We start from the raw sequence: 17,850 nt of genomic DNA, 5'->3' as shown, positions 1-17,850 counted from the left end.
AGTCAGTACTTCAAATAGGATTTATTTTTTTGTTTGCATTGCTAATATAACCCCATGATAGAATTTTCAAAGCTACTGTGACCTGCCCCCTCGACACTGGAAAAAATTTCACCTCCTTATTTTAGAAACATGTACTAAGCCCTACCACTGGAATGAACTTATATATACATTTTGAAATGTTTAATAAAGAGAATAAACAATTGACACTAATAATTTGAGCAAGCACTTACCTCCATTCCCAGCAGTTTCAAGGCTTTGGGCTGTTAAAAAAATGTTATGCACAAAGTTAGATCTTTCTTTACAGAGGTAAGAAAAGAATCCTAATGTATCTTAAACAGGTAATGGAACAAATCTATTGTACCATACAGCATTTATTCATTTCACTAAATAAAATACCACAGGGGAAACTCTTTATAGAAATTCTAAAAGAATTAGAGATTTAGTGATTTTGGTGAATTACAGAAAATTAGGAAACCGGAGAGGCATAATGAGATTGCCCAAGGGTAGAGCCTGCAGGTTTATAATCTCTTTTGTGGACCAAGATTTCTTCCATCATCCTAAAACCATCCCGCTAGGCCGACCTCTCCATGACATCAAGCACTTGAGTGAACAATGAGACATTCAGTCAAACCATGAGATGTTTCCCAAACCTCTGAAAGACCTCTATTATCTGGAGACTTGGGATATTATTCAGAAATACTATATGTTGAGATGCTTCATGCTGGCTATCTCTCTTTGCTGCTGTCCAGTAGAGCAGGGTGAGTGGGACCAGAGGGGCATGTGCTGACGGCAAAAGGCACTCAATGGCATGGAAAGTGTAAGCACACACAGTAGCACCACTGGAGACGCCGGGGATGTGCAAAACAGGCACAGACCAAGACGGAAGAGAAGGCAACTCAGCAAATTCTAGAACAAGATGGAACTCATATAGATAAAAAGCTTTGGGGGGGTCCTCAATAATTTTTAAAGGTATAAATAGATCCCAAGACCAAAAACCTTGAAAACTGATGAGGTAGATAATAAGATTATTTGAATATAATTACTATTCTCTGACCATTAAGGTTCACTTTTTTTAAATGAGAAAAATTACTTTTTTAATATACAAAATGACTTATTTAGAAGTTGAGCATGTCATCTCAATTCATAGCATGTAGAAAAGCTAAAAAAGGTTCACTTTCAATGCCAGTTTCTGGTTTGAATTGGATCTAGTGAGGAAAAGAAAGAAGTGTAACACCCAGTATAATCCTTTTTTTCTTTCTTCTTTTTTAAACAGATTTGATGGCAGAGGGAAGAAGAGGCAGGGCAACTGCCTTGTCATCTGATCTCCCCCTTGGAGATGACAAAGTAGCCACACTCCAAATCTACTGCACACTAGTCCTCCCCGGAGTCCAGGAAATGGAATTTGCTGCCAGCCTCACCCTCTTGGGTCCAAAGAGATTGTGGTAGAGCGTCCGGAAGCGCTTGCGCGTGTAGTTGCAGCGATAAGCCCCTCCCATCAGGTACTCGATCACCAGGCCAATGTCTATCAGGCTGATTCTGTAGTCTGGGGGCAGGTTCCCCTATCAGGGAAGAACGGAACAAACAGACACATCCAAAAGACAGCGTGGTTTACTAGGGATTCTATTCCATGTGTTTTGTAACTATTTTAGAGTAAAATAATAATAATAATTAAAAAAGAAACATATGAATGTATTATTATTCTGGTTAATCAATTCACCTTAAAATAGATCCAACCGAAACCTGGATATTCTCGCTTGGAAAGAAGACATAAGTTAAATAAGAAGATGCAGTAATCGTCGGCAATAACAGAAAATCAAAATATTTATTCAAGTCTTCAGCTGGGGAGAAAAAAACACCAGTGTAGCAGAAAGAAACACAAGGCTAGACATGGCAAATTCTACCACTCCCAGCCACTAGGAACTATGTTCCCCAGATACTCCCCCTGGACCCCCTCGCTGCTCTGCCTCTGACCCAGGCCTGTTACTGTCCTCTTGCTGATCATTTATTTCTTCACACTCACTAAATGAAGACTCCTTCCAGAAGATGATTGTGATTACCAGGGACTGCATCAGGTGAAATATGCTGAGAGCTCAAATATCGTTTATACAAAACTTCTATTAAACTTTTTTTAAAAATTGGCACCTTTTTAATAAAAGGAGATCAGGATGGATGTCATGACAAAGCCCTTTATGAACATCCCCTGTGTTTAAAGAGAAAGAGGGGTGAAATAAGAGAAGTTTTATCAACGGAATGTTTATTTTCTCAGAATTAAAGAGGTTTTTCATATTTTCTTTCAGAGAATAGTGCTTCTTAAGGACCTAGAGCTATGGTATAAGTTTAATGTTGTACATATAGATGCAAAAACAAGAGTTTTTATTATTATCTGCTCATTACTGGTTTCTACTTCAAAAGGGAGCTCTACAGGGTCTGAGGAAAATCCTTGTTTTGTTAGGTCAAGGAAGAATTAGTTCTGTTTGTGGGAAATTCTGAGCTCACAGTGAGTTCCAAAGGGTACAACTGATCAAGTCTCACTGTCTGGTTTAGTTCCCTGATGCAGAAGTGTGCTCTATACCATGAATGGCAGGGGTACCACACCGTGTTGGAAGCCTGGCACACTGCATTCTTAGATACATTTTGGAGGGGCCTGAGGGCTTTGTCCACTTTGGGGTTTGTCTTTAATGGAGGATCCATCCAGGATGCTGTGTGAGATTCCTGCCACTTCACAGAAGTGGCTCATAACAGTGGTGGTTTTCCAACTTTGTGGCATCTGAACCATCTGAGGAACTTGGTGACAATGCAAAGGTCTGGACCCTATCCTGCTTCGAGTATAAGACTCTATGCACTTTGTGAGCTGTCCAGGTGATTCTGAGGTCTACTAAATAAAGTTCAGGTGGGATTACACAGCAGAATTGGGAAATTCATAGTGTATGAAGGTAATCATTATCACTAGGAAATTAGCTTACGTAGTTTTATTAACTGAAGGTAGGTTTTCAGTTATCCTTATCAGCTTTCCTATGGTCAACAGCAATCACTTGAAAGGGATTCAGGATTACAGGTGGCCCACTGTATCCTGCCATCAAACCTGTAACTTCATATTTTTAATGGTTTTATTTATCTTTGTATTCCCAATGCCTGGTGTATGGTAGGCATTCAAGATTTTTTTTTTTTTTTTTTGGTTAAAAATGTGAATAAGTAAAACACTGAAATTAATCAATGTATTTGGGATCAAGTCTCAGTTTGGGGTTCTTCAGTATTATGTTCTCAGTAACAACTAACTAGTTACAGTTTATGAGTCACTCCTGGGTGGGAAAGCCCCAGCTATCCTCAGGTTATCAAGAAAGACCAATTGTCTGACTTCTTTAAAAGGGAACTTAGAGATTTATTTTAAGGTAGTAACTTTTTACGTATTGTCCTTTCCATAAACATTAAACTGAATCTAAAAATATTACCTGTGCAACACTTCTTCTCCATTATTTTGGGCAGGTTAACAAGACTGCACTTTCTGTATTGTCCGGCTCTTACTGGACGGTTAGGCGAGGCTATTATTTCAAGACTAGAAGAGCCCCAGAGCTTCTCTGGGCACATCTGGGTCAGCCTCATCTCCTGTGCATTTTGCTTCTACACGGATGACCTCCAGAGGAGGCTCACCCCATCTGGGCTATTTTCCTTGGCACTGTGAAGCTGGCAGGGGAAAGAGCACTGGCTGCGAGTCAGTTGCTCTGGACTCTGTCCATCCTTCACAAATCATCCACTTTCCCTCAAGGCCTCAGTTTTCTTCCCCGTAAAAGGGGCTGAACTCCATGCCCTTTATGGCCTGTAATGCTCAAGTACCAGGTTTCAGAAAAATCCCCAGAAGGTTTATTGTGATGCTACTGAACAACAATCATAGTGGGTCTATGAATTTGTGCCTATTTTTAGTCTTGTAACGATTTTCCAAATTTAAAACGTGGGTAATAGTGAGCCTAACACCTGTATATTTCCTTTTGAGAAACCTATGTGTGAACATCAGTTTGAATTCTAACAAGAAGAACCAATATTGCCTGAAGGCCAATATTGAATGGCAATATTTATGCTTTTGAGGTCTCTGTAAGAGTGGGTTGTCAGGAAAGTGATAATAGTAAAATTCAAAATAAACAAAAATTTTAGAGGGGCAACACTTTTTGCAAACGTTCAGCAAACACTGGCAACATTGTTTTGCAAAATTTTATGCAAATTCATAAAGGGCTGATAGGCTTACATACTACCAAAGAAGGTGCTGGAATCTTCTTTTCCTAGAAATTTCTTATATAAAGCTTGATTATTTTGGAGTGATTTTTGTATGATCTGGTCTGAAGTAGGAGAAAAGATTCTGTGACCATTCTGGGTTACTGAGCTTTGAGTGACGGCCTGAAAGGAACTGGTCTGATTTCTGTTTGACTACAACGGGGGCAATGGTCACCTAACACAAGGCAATGAGGGTTCTCTCTCTGTACTTCAATTCATGCTCTGAAAACAGGCAATGTGGACATAGTTACTTCTAAGGTCCTGTCTGTTTCTAAAGGTCCAGTTTGATCACTACCTGGAAGGCTGCTCTTATTTCTATGCTGCCAGGTCCCTGGGCAAAGACCCCTGTCCAGAGCTTCCAGAGTTGATGCAGTTTCTAATAATCTGCTGGAATTTGGTTAGTAGAGATGGAGGCTTAGAGAAAAGGGAGGGTAAAGGGTTAGACAGGGATGGGCTTGTGCTCATAACATCCACCTCCTTCAAAAAAAAGCAGAGAAAAATGCCCCCTCATATTCCACAGGTAATGTCCAAAAACCTCTGGAGGAGTCTTCCTTTGCTTGGCTCCTTTTCGAACAGGAAGTCAATATACTGGAGTAATTATTCATTCTGCCTGCTGTTTCTGTTATTCCCTGCTCCCATTTTTTGGTAATTACTTTGGTAACTGGTAAAGTCTGAACACTTATTTCCCATTTCATGCCTTAACAACACATAGCAAGCCACAGGATTCAAATAATTTGATCCACAGAGTAAAATAGAGAGGCTTGGATCCATGGGTAGGTAAATTTTACAACTTGAAAACATCGTCTCCTTTTTTTTCATGCCATGAGATACTACTCTGAGGCTAAATTTTAATCCATGCCATGCCTAAGGATGTCTTTTAATTAAAAGAATAACTTAAATTTACTTATTAGATCTGCTCTTCTAAATGCACTCTGTTTTTCAGATGTCAGCTCATGATATCACTATCAGATTTCAGCTGTTTAGGAAACTTTTTTTTTTTCTTTGAAACTCATAACAAGCCTTCAAAGAATACTGTTTCCTTCTGATGTATGCAAGGTATAAAATGATAGCTGGTTGTCATATTTACCAAGGGAGAGTGGGGAAAAGACCAACCTGGTGAAAATTCATGAGAAAAGAGGACATTCCCTCAGTGTTTGGCATGGCAGTAGACTGGGCAACCAATCTTTTAAAAATTAAGAATGCTTTTGCAAATTTGCATGAATTTAGCAGATGGAGTTATGAAAATGTCCTTTCTTTACCCGAAGTGTGTCCGAAATGCTTTTTCTTTAAAATTTGGCAAAGTTCTGGGTCTTGATTCCCATATAAATGAATTTTAAGTTATAATAATTTCACCACTACTCTTACATAATAGTCAAATATCACCCTTCTTTGGTGGGGAGGGATAATTGAGGCAATCTAAAGTATTAGTACATTTAATTTAAGAAAGAAAAACTACTACTTTAAAACATACAGAGGCACAAATTGAGCAGACAGTTAGCTACTAAAATGGCAAGTTAGATTTCATGGAAAAGCGGACAGACTCAGGCCACTCTGGTTTAATATGAGAGCATTGGTACATCCAATGGATTTATGCACGAGAAAGGTTCAGGGAACTGGGTTGGGTGATATTTTAAATTTCTGATTGATACTAACTCTACCTCATTGCTCCTAGATTTCTCCCTTGATATAAATAATTTAAGATTTTGAAACCAGCTTGGGAGTAATTCTCCACGTTCAGTTCTGTTGGTTTCAAAGGATAGTTGGACTTGGAGATATGCTGGTTAACTTAACGATGGTCTGATAATTCCTAAATGCATTCTCTGGGTTCATAAGAGTTATTTACATTTTATTTTACAGACATATTATCAAACACTACGTTTAACGTCCCGAACTGTGTTTCTAATTTTTGAACAGCATTCATTTCATACTAGGGCTTATCACTTACTGATTAACTTTTGTCATAGATTAAATCAATTAATATGTACATAAAGTCCTATAATCATAAAGCACAAAGCACATGCTAATTATTATGTTCCTTAATTTTGAAAACTGTTTAAACTGCCCAAGATTTTCTTAGCATTTTAAACCTAGTTTTTGTAGATTTTGTATATCTTACTGGCATAAATTGATGGAAGTCATCTGGAACCATCTGAGGAAGATGTTTACCAATATTAATTTCTCTCTCATTCACTTCTTAAAAAAACACAAACAAAAAAACCTAATTTTTAGCTACTTTCATCCATAAAACATAGACACTTACAGCTCCTTTGGCTACCACTGTTATTCTTTCTTGCTCTCCAATAGTCAGACACTCACCTTTATCATAGAAATAAATGGAGTCTGCATTTCTTGCCCCTATTTCTTCCCAAGGGAAGAAACTAAACATAGGCTTTTGTTTCTCCCAACCAGACTGGCAGTCTCTTTTCTCAAGAAAAAGGATAAATTTTTCCTAAGCCATTTCAGTACTATCCTGAGTGATTTCTTATTTTTTTCCCGTTACTAAATTAGTAAGTAAATGAATCCTTATATAACTATATTCTTGCTCTGGTATTTGGATCACACTTGAAAGAAAAATAAAACTGCTCCTAACTGATAGTCCTCCCAAATTGTTACCATCCTGTCCTTTCTTGTTAGTCTACATTATTTTTGAGGTATACCTTTAGCTAAGAAGTTAAAGAAAACCCTACCTTAAAAATACTCTACATGCCTTCCACTAAATGTAAGCAAATGTAAGAGGCAGCTAATGGAACTTCAGAAAAAAGAAAATGATATGCAAAGCAAAGTCCTACGAGGAAGAGAACCTATTAGGAGGGATTTCAATCATTTATATTCATTAAAATCTAACTGCAAAAATCTCTTTGAAAATCAGGCAGGACATTGAGAAACTTGGTGATGGAGGTAGATGAGTGACTTTATATGAAGGCTTGGCCTGCCCAGTGGCTGGGACTAAGGGAAAAGACACACAGCTGTCTCTTCAGAAAGCCTCATAATTCCTTCAGTGACACAGACTAGATTAAGGTGAGGGGGATATTTTACTTATTATTTTAGAAAAACTCAAAACATTTTGAGTTTTGAACATGAGCAACAAGTATCTTGGCAAAGAATACATGCTGGGTGTGTACATCTAATCTTCTGAGATACTTCTGTTTAGTTTCCAGGCAATTTTATGCCAAGATAAATTAAACAAAATAGGAAGACTTGAGGAAAAGAGAAATGGGTTTGTTGAGGGCAGGTATGTTTATGGCTTGAAATGAGGCAGACCATGGAAAGGTGTGATCTTGGTAAAATATACAGATGGCGTAGCATCTATTTCCCTTGCTTTGAAAGAACTACAGGCTTCACTCACTCACACGGATGAGAAATTTTTCAGTAAGGTTGTGCAGAGATGGGAGTAAAGTTCCCAAGGGCCTACAGAAGGAGGTTTTTTAGTACTCTTTACTCATTATCAGCAAAGGTCCAGCTGGTTAATAGGTACATTATAATCAGTCCCAGGGCCTTTGATTGGCCTTTTGAAGGAAAAATTAGTAAGTGGCTACAGGACACCTAAAGGGTAGTTCTAGCCTATGACTTCCTATGAGATGAAGGAATGGCACTCTACTTTTTACCTCACTTTGTAGCTTTCTCCGAGTATGTCCTATGGACTTTGGTAAAGAATTGCTACCAACTGGTAGGTGGGTATACCTGTGTATGTGTGTGTGTGTGTACGTGTGTATGTGGTAGGGGAAGTGACACCATTTATTTTATCCTTTGGTGTTAAAACATCACTTTCTGGGAACCCTGCCAAGGGTTCAGAACTGAAGCTACCTCAGAAAGAGATTGTATGGGGCAGAACAAGCACTTGGTTAAGATTAAATGTAACCTCCCTGTGCCTCATTTTTCTTATCTATAAATGGGAATAACACTATATAGTAAAAAAAAATAAAATAATAACTCTACTTCATATATTTGTTGTGAAGATGAAATGAGCTAAGACACATAGAAGGATTAGTGTCACATACCTTGTCATCACTAAATCCTAGGTACCATTACTTATGATTATGATTATTAAAGGATTTGAGTTCTAAATCTAGCTCCTTACTAACCACTCAATACAGTTCTCACCTCCTTGTGTTTCAACCTCCTCATTTTTAAATTGGGCATAAATCTACTAGATCCAAACCAACTGGCTTTTTCCCCCATCAAATTTGATGATGTGAAAAAATATATTGGAGAAAATAAAGTGTTAGCAGAATGGAATGTATATATATGTTGTAGTCTCTGTTTCTCTGAGACTTTTTGAGCTACACTTACTATATGCTCTGTGTCATGCTAGACGTGGCAGTGATACACTGTATCAGGAGCTAGTAAATAAATATACCTTTCATGGTCAGTTGGATAGCATGGAAACGAGTTCCCCAAATAGTGAGGAGCACATGGAAAAAATACAGGTAATGGCATAAATCCACACGGCATGGGGGGGAAAGCCTAGGGTTCCACTATCCGAAAGCATTATGTCCAATGAAAGCCTCTAAAACCATGGAGACTGGCGATAAAACCGCAGCTGCATCATAAGCAGAGATGTCAAAGTTAAAAGACATACACGCACACTGTGTCCTGAAATGAGGGGGTCTGGCAGGGACAGGAATACTCTGGCAGCTCATGCAAAACAGGCACTTTCTAATCACAGGAAGCAGTCAAGACAGGGCCTCCGACCTGCAGTCGAGAGGGTGCTTACCTTTTTGACATCCCTGACCAAGTGGTACAATGTGTTTGAGGGCCCATGTCTCTGAAAACAATAAAGAAGAATCAAATGGTTTTGCTAGTCAGGGGCTCTCATTGGCAAGGCAACAAGGATCTGGAAGGAAGGGTTCTGGCTGGCGGAGGGGAAGTTCATTAAGATGAACCTTGTTCTAGTTGCTCAGTTGTACCTGTCTTTTCTAAACAAATACAGTGGCAGGTTTTTGGATTGTGGCTCCTCAAGAAAAACCACTTGAGGTTCTAGATTCAAACTTTGCAAAGGAGGCCATCAACTCTGTTGACAGCTGGGCCAAAACATCATTCAAGAGGCTAGTTGTGCAGCAGGGGGAGACAAAAGGGCCAGTTTACTGCAATAGAACTACAATTTGGCACACTGCCAATCGCAACTTGTTTATTACCCATAATGAATGAGAAACTGGCTAAAGCAGGGTTTGGCAGACTTTTTCTGTAAATAGCCAGATGGTTAATATCTTAGACTTTGTGGGCCACACAGTCTTCATCGCAACTGTTCAACTCTGCCATTGTGCAAAAGATCCTTACCTTTGCTTAAGGTAAGAATAAAGTGAAGTGGTTTGCCATTCTCTTGCCTTTCAGGAATAGGAATATCAGATGAAACACAGGATGCCTAGTTAAATCTGAATTCCAGACAGCCAATGAATAACTTCTTTTTTTGTTTTAATTTTCATTCATTTTATTAATGCTTAATGTTGAACTTTTTTTTTTTTTTTTTAATCTGTTTTTATTTTTGGCTGTGTTGGGTCTTTGTTGCTGTGTGCAGGCTTTCTCTAGTTTCAGCGAGCGGGGGCTACTCTTTGTTGCGGTGCACAGGCTTCTCATCGTCATGGCTTCTCTTGTTGCAGAGCACGGGCTCTAGGCGCACCGGCTTCAGTACTTGTGGCACGCAGGTTCTAGAGCGCAGGCTCAGTAATTGTGGTGCACGGGCTTAGTTGCTCCGCGGCATGTGGGATCTTCCCGGGCCAGGGATCGAACCCCTGTCCCCTGCATTGGCAGGCGGATTCTTAACCACTGCGCCACCAGGGAAGCCCTGATGGCCTATTTTGTATTTCTTTTTAGTATTCATGTATTTTTTATGTATCAAATTAAAAGTTTTAAATGTAACTGTATCTCTTAATCTTTTGATTTACAGCTTCTTTTGTTTTTATGTTTCCTCATCTTTTTTAAATTGAGGTATAATTGACATATTTTAGTTCCAGGTGTACAACATAGTGATTCGATATTTGTATATATGGCAAAATGATCATTACAGTAAGTCTATTTAATATCTGTCACCATACATAGTTCCTAGATTTTTTTCTTGTTATAAGGACCTTAAAGATCTACTCTCTTAGCAACTTTCAAATATGCAATACAATATTATTAGCTATAGTCACTGTGCTGTATATTACATCCTCATGACATTTATTTTATAAATAAATTTGGAATTTTGTACATTTTGACCAATAACAATGAATAATTTTGAGTATAAGTATGTCTTGTGCAATATTTGAGACATACTAAAAATTATTTGCTCTTTATCTGAAATTCAAACCTAACTGGGAATTCTGTATTTTTGTTTGCTAAATCTGGTGACCGTATGGGAAGATCCTGAACAGTGATGGCAAATCCTTAAGCACTGCTGGAACAAATTCAAGTATTCAAGACAATCCCTGTGTACCGCCTCAACCACTGGCCCCTTCAGGCGGACATACTCATCAGAACTCTTTTTCCACTAAGGGATGCAGTATTGTGTCGGGATTAAACATGCAAACTCTGGAGTCAGAATGCCTGGCTCCAAACCTGACCCTGCTGCTTACCAGCTATGACCATGGGCAAGCTGCTTAACCGTGACTCAGTCTTATTATCTATAAAATGAGGATAATACTACCACTTATCTGGTAGGGCTGTTGTGAGGATTAAATGATGAAATGTTTATAAAACTATTAAAATAGTGCTTAGAAAATGTTAGCAATTCTTATCACTGAGGCCATTCACTGTTCCATAATCCTTTTCAAGAGAGTACTCTAGGGAATGTTGATTAGACTTGACTGGAGTGATGAAATCTATTGGCCTTTCTTGATCTATAACTTTCCTACTTACTTCTTTCCAATCATTGGAATAAATCACTCTACTCCCTTGATTCTCTAATTTATATGAAGGTCATTCAACTCTGTGTTTTCATTTATTTATTTTACTGAAAACCCCATTATTATTTTTTCCCCAGTTTTATTGAGATAAAATTGACATGTAACATTGTGTAAGTTTAAGGTGTACAATGTGATGATTTTATGCTCGTATATATTGTGAAATGTCTACCATAATAAGGTTAGTTAACATATCCTTCACCTCACTTAATAATCATTTTGTTGTTGTTATGGTGAGAACATTAAAGCTCTGATCTCATAGTAACTTGCAAGTATACAATATAGTACTGTTAACTACAGTCACAATGCTGTACATTAGATCCCTGAAACATATTCATCTTATAACTGAAAGTTTGTATCCTCTGGCCAACATCTCCCCATTTCCCCCGCCCCTCGGCCCCAATTTTTTGGAGGAACCTCCATATTGTTTCCTATATTTTGTTCCCTTGTCTAATATTAGTTAACTGTATATGCATGAGTTTATTGCTGGGCTCTTGATTCTGTTCCATTGGTCTATGTGTCTGTTTTTATGCTGATACCATACTATTTCGATTACTGTATCTTTGTGATATAGTTTGAAATCAAGAAGTGTGATGTCTCCACCTTTGTTCTTCTTTCTCATGACTTCTTTGGTTATTCAGGGTCTTTTGTGGTTCCATGCAAATTGTAGGAATGTTTTTTTCTATTTCTGTGAAAAATGCCATCAGAATTGCATTGAAGCTATAGATGGTTTTGGGTAGCATGAACATTTTAACAATATTAACACTTCCAGTTCATGAACATGAGATATCTTTCCATTTATTTGTGCCTTCTTCAATTTCTTTTATCAATGTCATAGTTTTTGATATATGGTCAAAGATCTTTCACTTCTTTGAAAGATCTTTTAGGATCTCAAAGATCTTTTAAGTTTATTCCTAAGTATTTTATTGTTTTTGGTGCTGTTGTAAATGGAATTGTTTTCTTTATTTCTTTTTCAGATAATTCATTGTTAGCATACATAAATGCAATTGATTTTTGTATGTTGCCTCTGTATACTGAAACTTACTGAATTTATTAGTTCTAATAGATTTTTTGGTGGAGTCTTTAGGATTTTCTGTATACAAGATGCTGTTGTCAGCAAACAGAGACAATTTTCTTTCTTCCTTTTCAATTTGGATGAAAAATTTTTATTTCTTTTCCTCCTTTTTTTTTTGGCCTAATTTCTCTGGCTACGACTTCCAGTACCATGTTGAATAGGAGTGGTAAGAGTGGGCACAATTTTCTCGTTCCTGATCGCAGAGGGAAAGCTTTCAATCTTTCACCACTGAGATGATGTTAGCTGTGGGTTTGTCATATATGGCCTTTATTACATTGAGGTGTGTTACTGTTATACTCAATTTGTTGAGAGTTTTTACCGTGAAAGGATGTTGAATTTTGTCACATATATTTTCTGCATCCACTGAGATGATCATATGATTTTTGTCTTTCATTCTATTAATGTGATGTATCACATTTATTAATTTGCATATGTTGAACCATCCTTGCATCTAGGAAGACTCCCACTTGATCATGGTATACCATCTTTTTAATGTGCTTCAATTTGGTTTGCTAGTATTTTGTTGAGAATTTTTGCATCTATATTCATCAGGAATATTGACCTGTAGTTTTCTTTTCTTGCAGTGTCCTTATCTGGCTTTGCTATTATGGTAATGCTGGCCTCCTAAAATAAGTTTGGGAACATTCCCTCCTCTTCAATTTTTTTTGAAGAATTGGAAAAGAATTGGAGTTAATTCTTTAAATGTTTGGTAGAATTCACCTGTGAAGCCATCTGGTCCTGGGCTTTTCTTTGTTGGGAGGTTTTTGATTCCTGATTCAATCTCCTTACTTGCTATTGGTCCACATGCAGCCTTGGCTGATGGAGTGTACTCATGTAGCTGCAGGGTCTTGCAGTTCTAGGGTCTTGCATTTCCGCAGCAGTGGCGGTGTGTGTCAGGCCAGCAGTGTACAGGTGCACAGCCAGAGGTGCTAGCTTTCAGAGTGTGCACAGCAGTGGAGGTCAGCCATGGGGCTCTAGGCTGGGTTCTTGCAATCGTGTAGCCACAGAGGCCTGGGCTGGCTGCTGGTGTGGACCCCAGGCACCAGCAGGGGTGAGGGGAGAGGGAGTGGTGAGGGGCTTGGGTGACTGGTGTCTATGAACGCAAATATCTGTAGAGCAAAAGCCAGTGAAATCTGCAGGGGTCTGTGGCAGCTGTGCTGGTTATTGGTTTCTTCACTGGTGAAAAATGCCGGGGTCCTCTGCAGAGCAGGTCTCTGGGAACCATGGTTACTCAGCCTTCAGCCTGGCTGATACTGTGTTCCTAGCTATCACAGTATGTCTCAGCTTTGCAGGTCTCTGGGCGGGGTGAAACCGAAGTGTGTCCTTTGTGCAGTGCCCTGAAAGGCTCACTGGCTCTCTCTTTTCCAGTGAGGGGAACTATTTCTAGCTGAGGAGCTTCCTCTTGGCACAGAGCTGTGCTGGCCTCAGGGGACAGGGTGATACAGACACAATGAAGCTGTTCTTCCTCTCCTTTTTGTGTGGTTATTTTCAGATATTTTTTGTTCCACTGTTTTGCTGAAGTTTCTTAATTGAACTCTTGAGCTCTCCTAGAGCTGTCTTTGTCTGTGGATAGCTGTCTAATTGTTGATCTTTGTTGGGGGGGCGGATAGAGGCTGGGTCTCCCACTCTGCCATTCTGGCGTATTGTTACTGAAAGTCTTAGTATGTGGAACTGAGAAAAATCTGCAGAGAAAACAGAAACGTGGGGTCATTCCGCTAACTTGTTTTCTACTTCCAGCAGTGGGAATGTTACAGAGCCAGGGTGGCACCAGCTAATACCTATCACTGGCTGGGGACAGGTCAACAAGCTCCATCTCATTAGTGCTGTGGGTGGTGGGACAAAGAGGCACTGTGACAAATGAGGGGAAAAACAGTCTCTGAGAAAGAAGCTTTGGTTCAGTACTGGCTTCTGTCTTTACTTAGAAATTTTGTGATCTTGAATAAGCCAATTCTCTTCTTGGCCTCAGTTTCCTCATCTGTAAAATGGGGAAAACAATATCTACTCTTTAAACTTCATTGTATTTTAGTGAGTATCAGCTCAGAGCTGATGTATTGTATTTTAGTGAGTATCAGCTCAGAGCTCACTGGATACTCTCAACAACTTCATAAACAGTAGGTTTTCTTTTGATTACTTCTTGGTATCCCTAGTGAATGAATTAACAAATCATTATAAAACAAAACAAAACAAATCTTTCTGGGTAACTCCAAACAAGAGGTTTTTACATTTTATCCTATTATAGTGGAATGAATGAACTTCATAGCTCTGAGGATAACAAGATGGTGCAGGATAGTTAATCGGGCCTCCTTTGATGCTTGGAGTTAAATCAATCCTCCTCTGCTGATTGCCTCAAACACCCTCTGGGCTTACAGAATAAAGTGTGTTCTAATTTCCAGAGCCATATGCTTTTGTGTAAGAACCTGAGAACATTAACTTTTGGTGATCATGTAACTTTCTGCTTCTTAGATGCTGACAACTGAGCAGTTAAAACAAGTGGATTCTTGGTGACTTGGTGTTTGTTGTCTGTACAGGTCTAAGGGAGCATTTGTGGAAAATGATCCATGCATTTGGAGGGGAGGGCAGGGACTCACAGACATGTGGGGGGCAGGAGAAGGTAAAACAAACAAACAAAAAAAGTAGAGAAAATAAAATGTGCCTTAGCTTGGTCCTACCGTATTGTACAATTCCTCTAGTCTGGAGATGGTGAGAAAACGGTGCATGCTTACTCCATTCTCTATGAGCAATTTCACAAAATCCACTCTGTCCAGAACTAGGGCATCCAACATGGCTTGCTCCAGAGACCCCACCTGCAAATCAAGTCAGAGTTAGTCTGACCCAGGGTCTAAGGATGTAGTTCTCTGGCATTCTCCTGAATAGTTTAGAAATGGATGCCTTTGACATCTGGTAAACCTTCAGCACCTCCAAGAACATGCTAGCAAGAGTTTCCCAACCCCACTTTTGGGACAGTCACACTCTCTCCTGTGTTTTGGGGCTTGTCTTTGCAAACAGAACACAAGGATCTCTAGTTCCAAAAGCCATTTCTTCCTTGAATCTCTTTTTTTGTTCTAGATTCTGAGAAGGTGCACGGGTTTAAAAGGCTTTCCCTCTTCCAACTCTCTGACCATACTTCTACAAAACCAGTGAAGTTCCAAAGTGAGTACTTTACTGTCTTCATTGTCATCTTCCTTAGGCTCTAAATTGGACTCCTGGCTGACCTGAGAGGAGGGATCCTAGTAAACAGACCAGAAAGAAGGCTGCTCTTTTTTTTTTTAGTTAAGTGATACTACCTTGTCTCCACCTCGCCCATTTCTACACGGAGGCCCAATAACTATTTAGGTCATTTGGTCTGTTTACTAGGGTTTTATTTAATTTCTTTCACAAAAATTTCCCAGTGTCCAGACTCCTTGACAAATCTTTCCACACTAGCAATTCATTTGCACTAAATGAAGCCAGGGTTTCAATCCTAGGCAGAAGCTCTCCGGGGCAGAGGAAGGGTTAAAAAAGACCTGTACATGAAGGGTGTCCTGCACTGATTCCAGGCACAGAAATCAAATCCCAGACTGTTGGCTGCCTCCTGGGCATACAAGCATACACTACCCAATGGCCAATTTCCAAGTTTTTATTTTTGGTAGAGCCAGTTGACGGAAACAAACCAAGAACAGTTATATAAAGCTTTGGTTGCCTCTGTATTGTTCTTGGGTTCAGGGAGGACCTGTGCTCAGCCTCCAGGACCAGATGGCACCGGCACGTGGAAGCCTGCTAATTCTGTATACTCAGGTGCGACCCAGCCCCACACCAGCATGGGGTGCCACCACATGGCAGCAGAAACCTCCGGGACAACCAGAAACAAACTGCTAACTCTGCTCCTTCTTTAGTTTTAATTAACACAATTTTGTCTTATATATATTTTTTCAGGCATATAAAGAAATGGCATTAGTTGCAGCTAAACATTGCTATCAAAGGCCACTCAGAGAGATGGAAATGTTTGGAACATTTGGAGCTGGGCTTTGTCATATCTTCCACCAGATGACAGTGTTTTCCTAAATAGAAGAAAGGGAGCTGAGAATGAGGGCAGTTACAAAGGAACGTTTCTACCCTAAAGAAAAAGCAGCGCTTTCCTGAGCCGCTCTCAGAGTTTCCTTAAACAAATACCCTTGCCCAAGCAAGTGGGCTTTTCAGGGGTGACGACATATACTCTACCGGCCACTGTTGCCCATAAATAAAGATCTGGCTGCGGGCGATGTCGACTCTGTTCCAGGCTAAAGCTAAGCTCAGTTGGTCTGGGGCCGAGGCATTGGCTCCTGTGTGTGGATAAGTAGGAGAGAAGAATGAGAGAGAGAAAACAGCACTCAGTTATTATACCAAGAAGACCCACTCCATCGCTCTCCCATCCACCCCCTCTTCCTGGAGAGCAGACTTGGCTGTACAGCAGGGGTTCTCACACTTGGCCCTATTGCCATTTTGAGCAGGATAATTATCATGTCCTACATATTGTAGAATATTTAGCAGCATCTCAGGACCCAGTAGCTGCCAATAGCACCTCCCCCACCAAGCCATGACAATCAAACATATCTCCAGACATTGCCAAACGCCCCCAGGAGTGAAGGGAGACAATATTAACCCGACTGCTGCTCTACAGCTCTGCTAGTCAAGGTGTGGTTCACAGGGCAGCAGCAGCAGCATCACCCGGGCACTTATTAGAAAGGCAGGATCCCAGGCCCGCGCCCCAGACCTACTAAATCAGAATCCGGATGTCAACGAGATCCCAGGTGATTCCTATACATGTTGAAGTTTGAGAAGCCTGCTCTACAACACATTTTGTTTCTGCTGGCCAATCACTGGTTTCAAGGCATCATTTGAATTATATATTGCATGGTGATGGTGCCCTTGTCAAGAAAGTGAGCCAGGGGGCTTCCCTGGTGGCGCAGTGGTTGAGAGTCCGCCTGCCAATGCAGGGGACACGGGTTCGAGCCCTGGTCTGGGAGGATCCCACACGCCGCGGAGCAGCTGGGCCCGTGAGCCACAACTACTTAGCCTGCGCGTCTGGAGCCTGTGCTCTGCAACAAGAGAGACCGCGATGAGGAGTGGCCCCCGCTTGCCGCAACTGGAGAAAGCCCTTGCACAGAAACGAAGACCCAACACAGCCATAAATAAATAAATAAATAAATTAATTAATTAAAAAAAAAAGTGAGCCAGCTTTAACACTCTATTGAAAAAGAGTTAAGAGGATCTTTTAAGAGAAAGGCAAACAAATGGCTGAGGTTTACTTCGATTTGTGAATAGAAACCACTGAACAATTTTTCAGTTTCCCATTATTCTCCAGACTCTGTCGCTAGATCTGCACTGTCTATTTAAATCTAAACTATTAAAATTAAATTAAAACTTTAATTCCTCACTCATAGTAGCCACATTTCAAGTGCTCAATAGTCGCACGTGGCTGGTGGCCTTTGAATTGGACAGTGCAAGTACAGAACAGTTCCATCAACACAGAGACGGGTTTACTGGGACAGAGCTGGTCTAAATCAATGTATCCTGTCCATAAATGCAACCTGCCAAGCAGCGGGATGTGAGATTGAGAATGAAGAGAAAAAAGGGCTACAGTCAGAGGATCTGAGTCTGCCATTTCACTGCTGTGTG

At 40.0% G+C, this 17,850-nt stretch overlaps 1 protein-coding gene across 18 annotated transcripts in view; it reads right to left on the bottom strand.

Moving 5' to 3' along the window:
* The window catches only part of TRPM3 (transient receptor potential cation channel subfamily M member 3), an 829,755-nt gene that overhangs the window by 80,746 nt on the left and 731,159 nt on the right, over nt 1–17,850 (bottom strand). For 5 of the 18 annotated variants that reach the window (XM_068553750.1, XM_068553745.1, XM_068553763.1 and 2 more), the window contains 6 exons: nt 16,414–16,514; nt 14,886–15,020; nt 8,978–9,028; nt 1,718–1,753; nt 1,419–1,559; nt 231–260 (listed from right to left, as the gene is read on the bottom strand). In XM_068553750.1, the coding sequence (XP_068409851.1) occupies nt 231–260; nt 1,419–1,559; nt 1,718–1,753; nt 8,978–9,028; nt 14,886–15,020; nt 16,414–16,514 (494 nt within the window). The remainder of the gene's footprint in view (nt 1–230; nt 261–1,418; nt 1,560–1,717; nt 1,754–8,977; nt 9,029–14,885; nt 15,021–16,413; nt 16,515–17,850) is intronic. The other 13 variants (XM_068553755.1, XM_068553747.1, XM_068553756.1 and 10 more) reach the window with 6 other exon arrangements.

Source organism: Eschrichtius robustus, chromosome 10, assembly GCF_028021215.1.
Source record: "Eschrichtius robustus isolate mEscRob2 chromosome 10, mEscRob2.pri, whole genome shotgun sequence".
NCBI classification, from domain to species: domain Eukaryota; kingdom Metazoa; phylum Chordata; class Mammalia; order Artiodactyla; family Eschrichtiidae; genus Eschrichtius; species Eschrichtius robustus.
The sequence above is the reverse complement of the archived record's forward strand: the minus strand, read 5'-3'. Positions and strand labels throughout refer to the sequence as shown.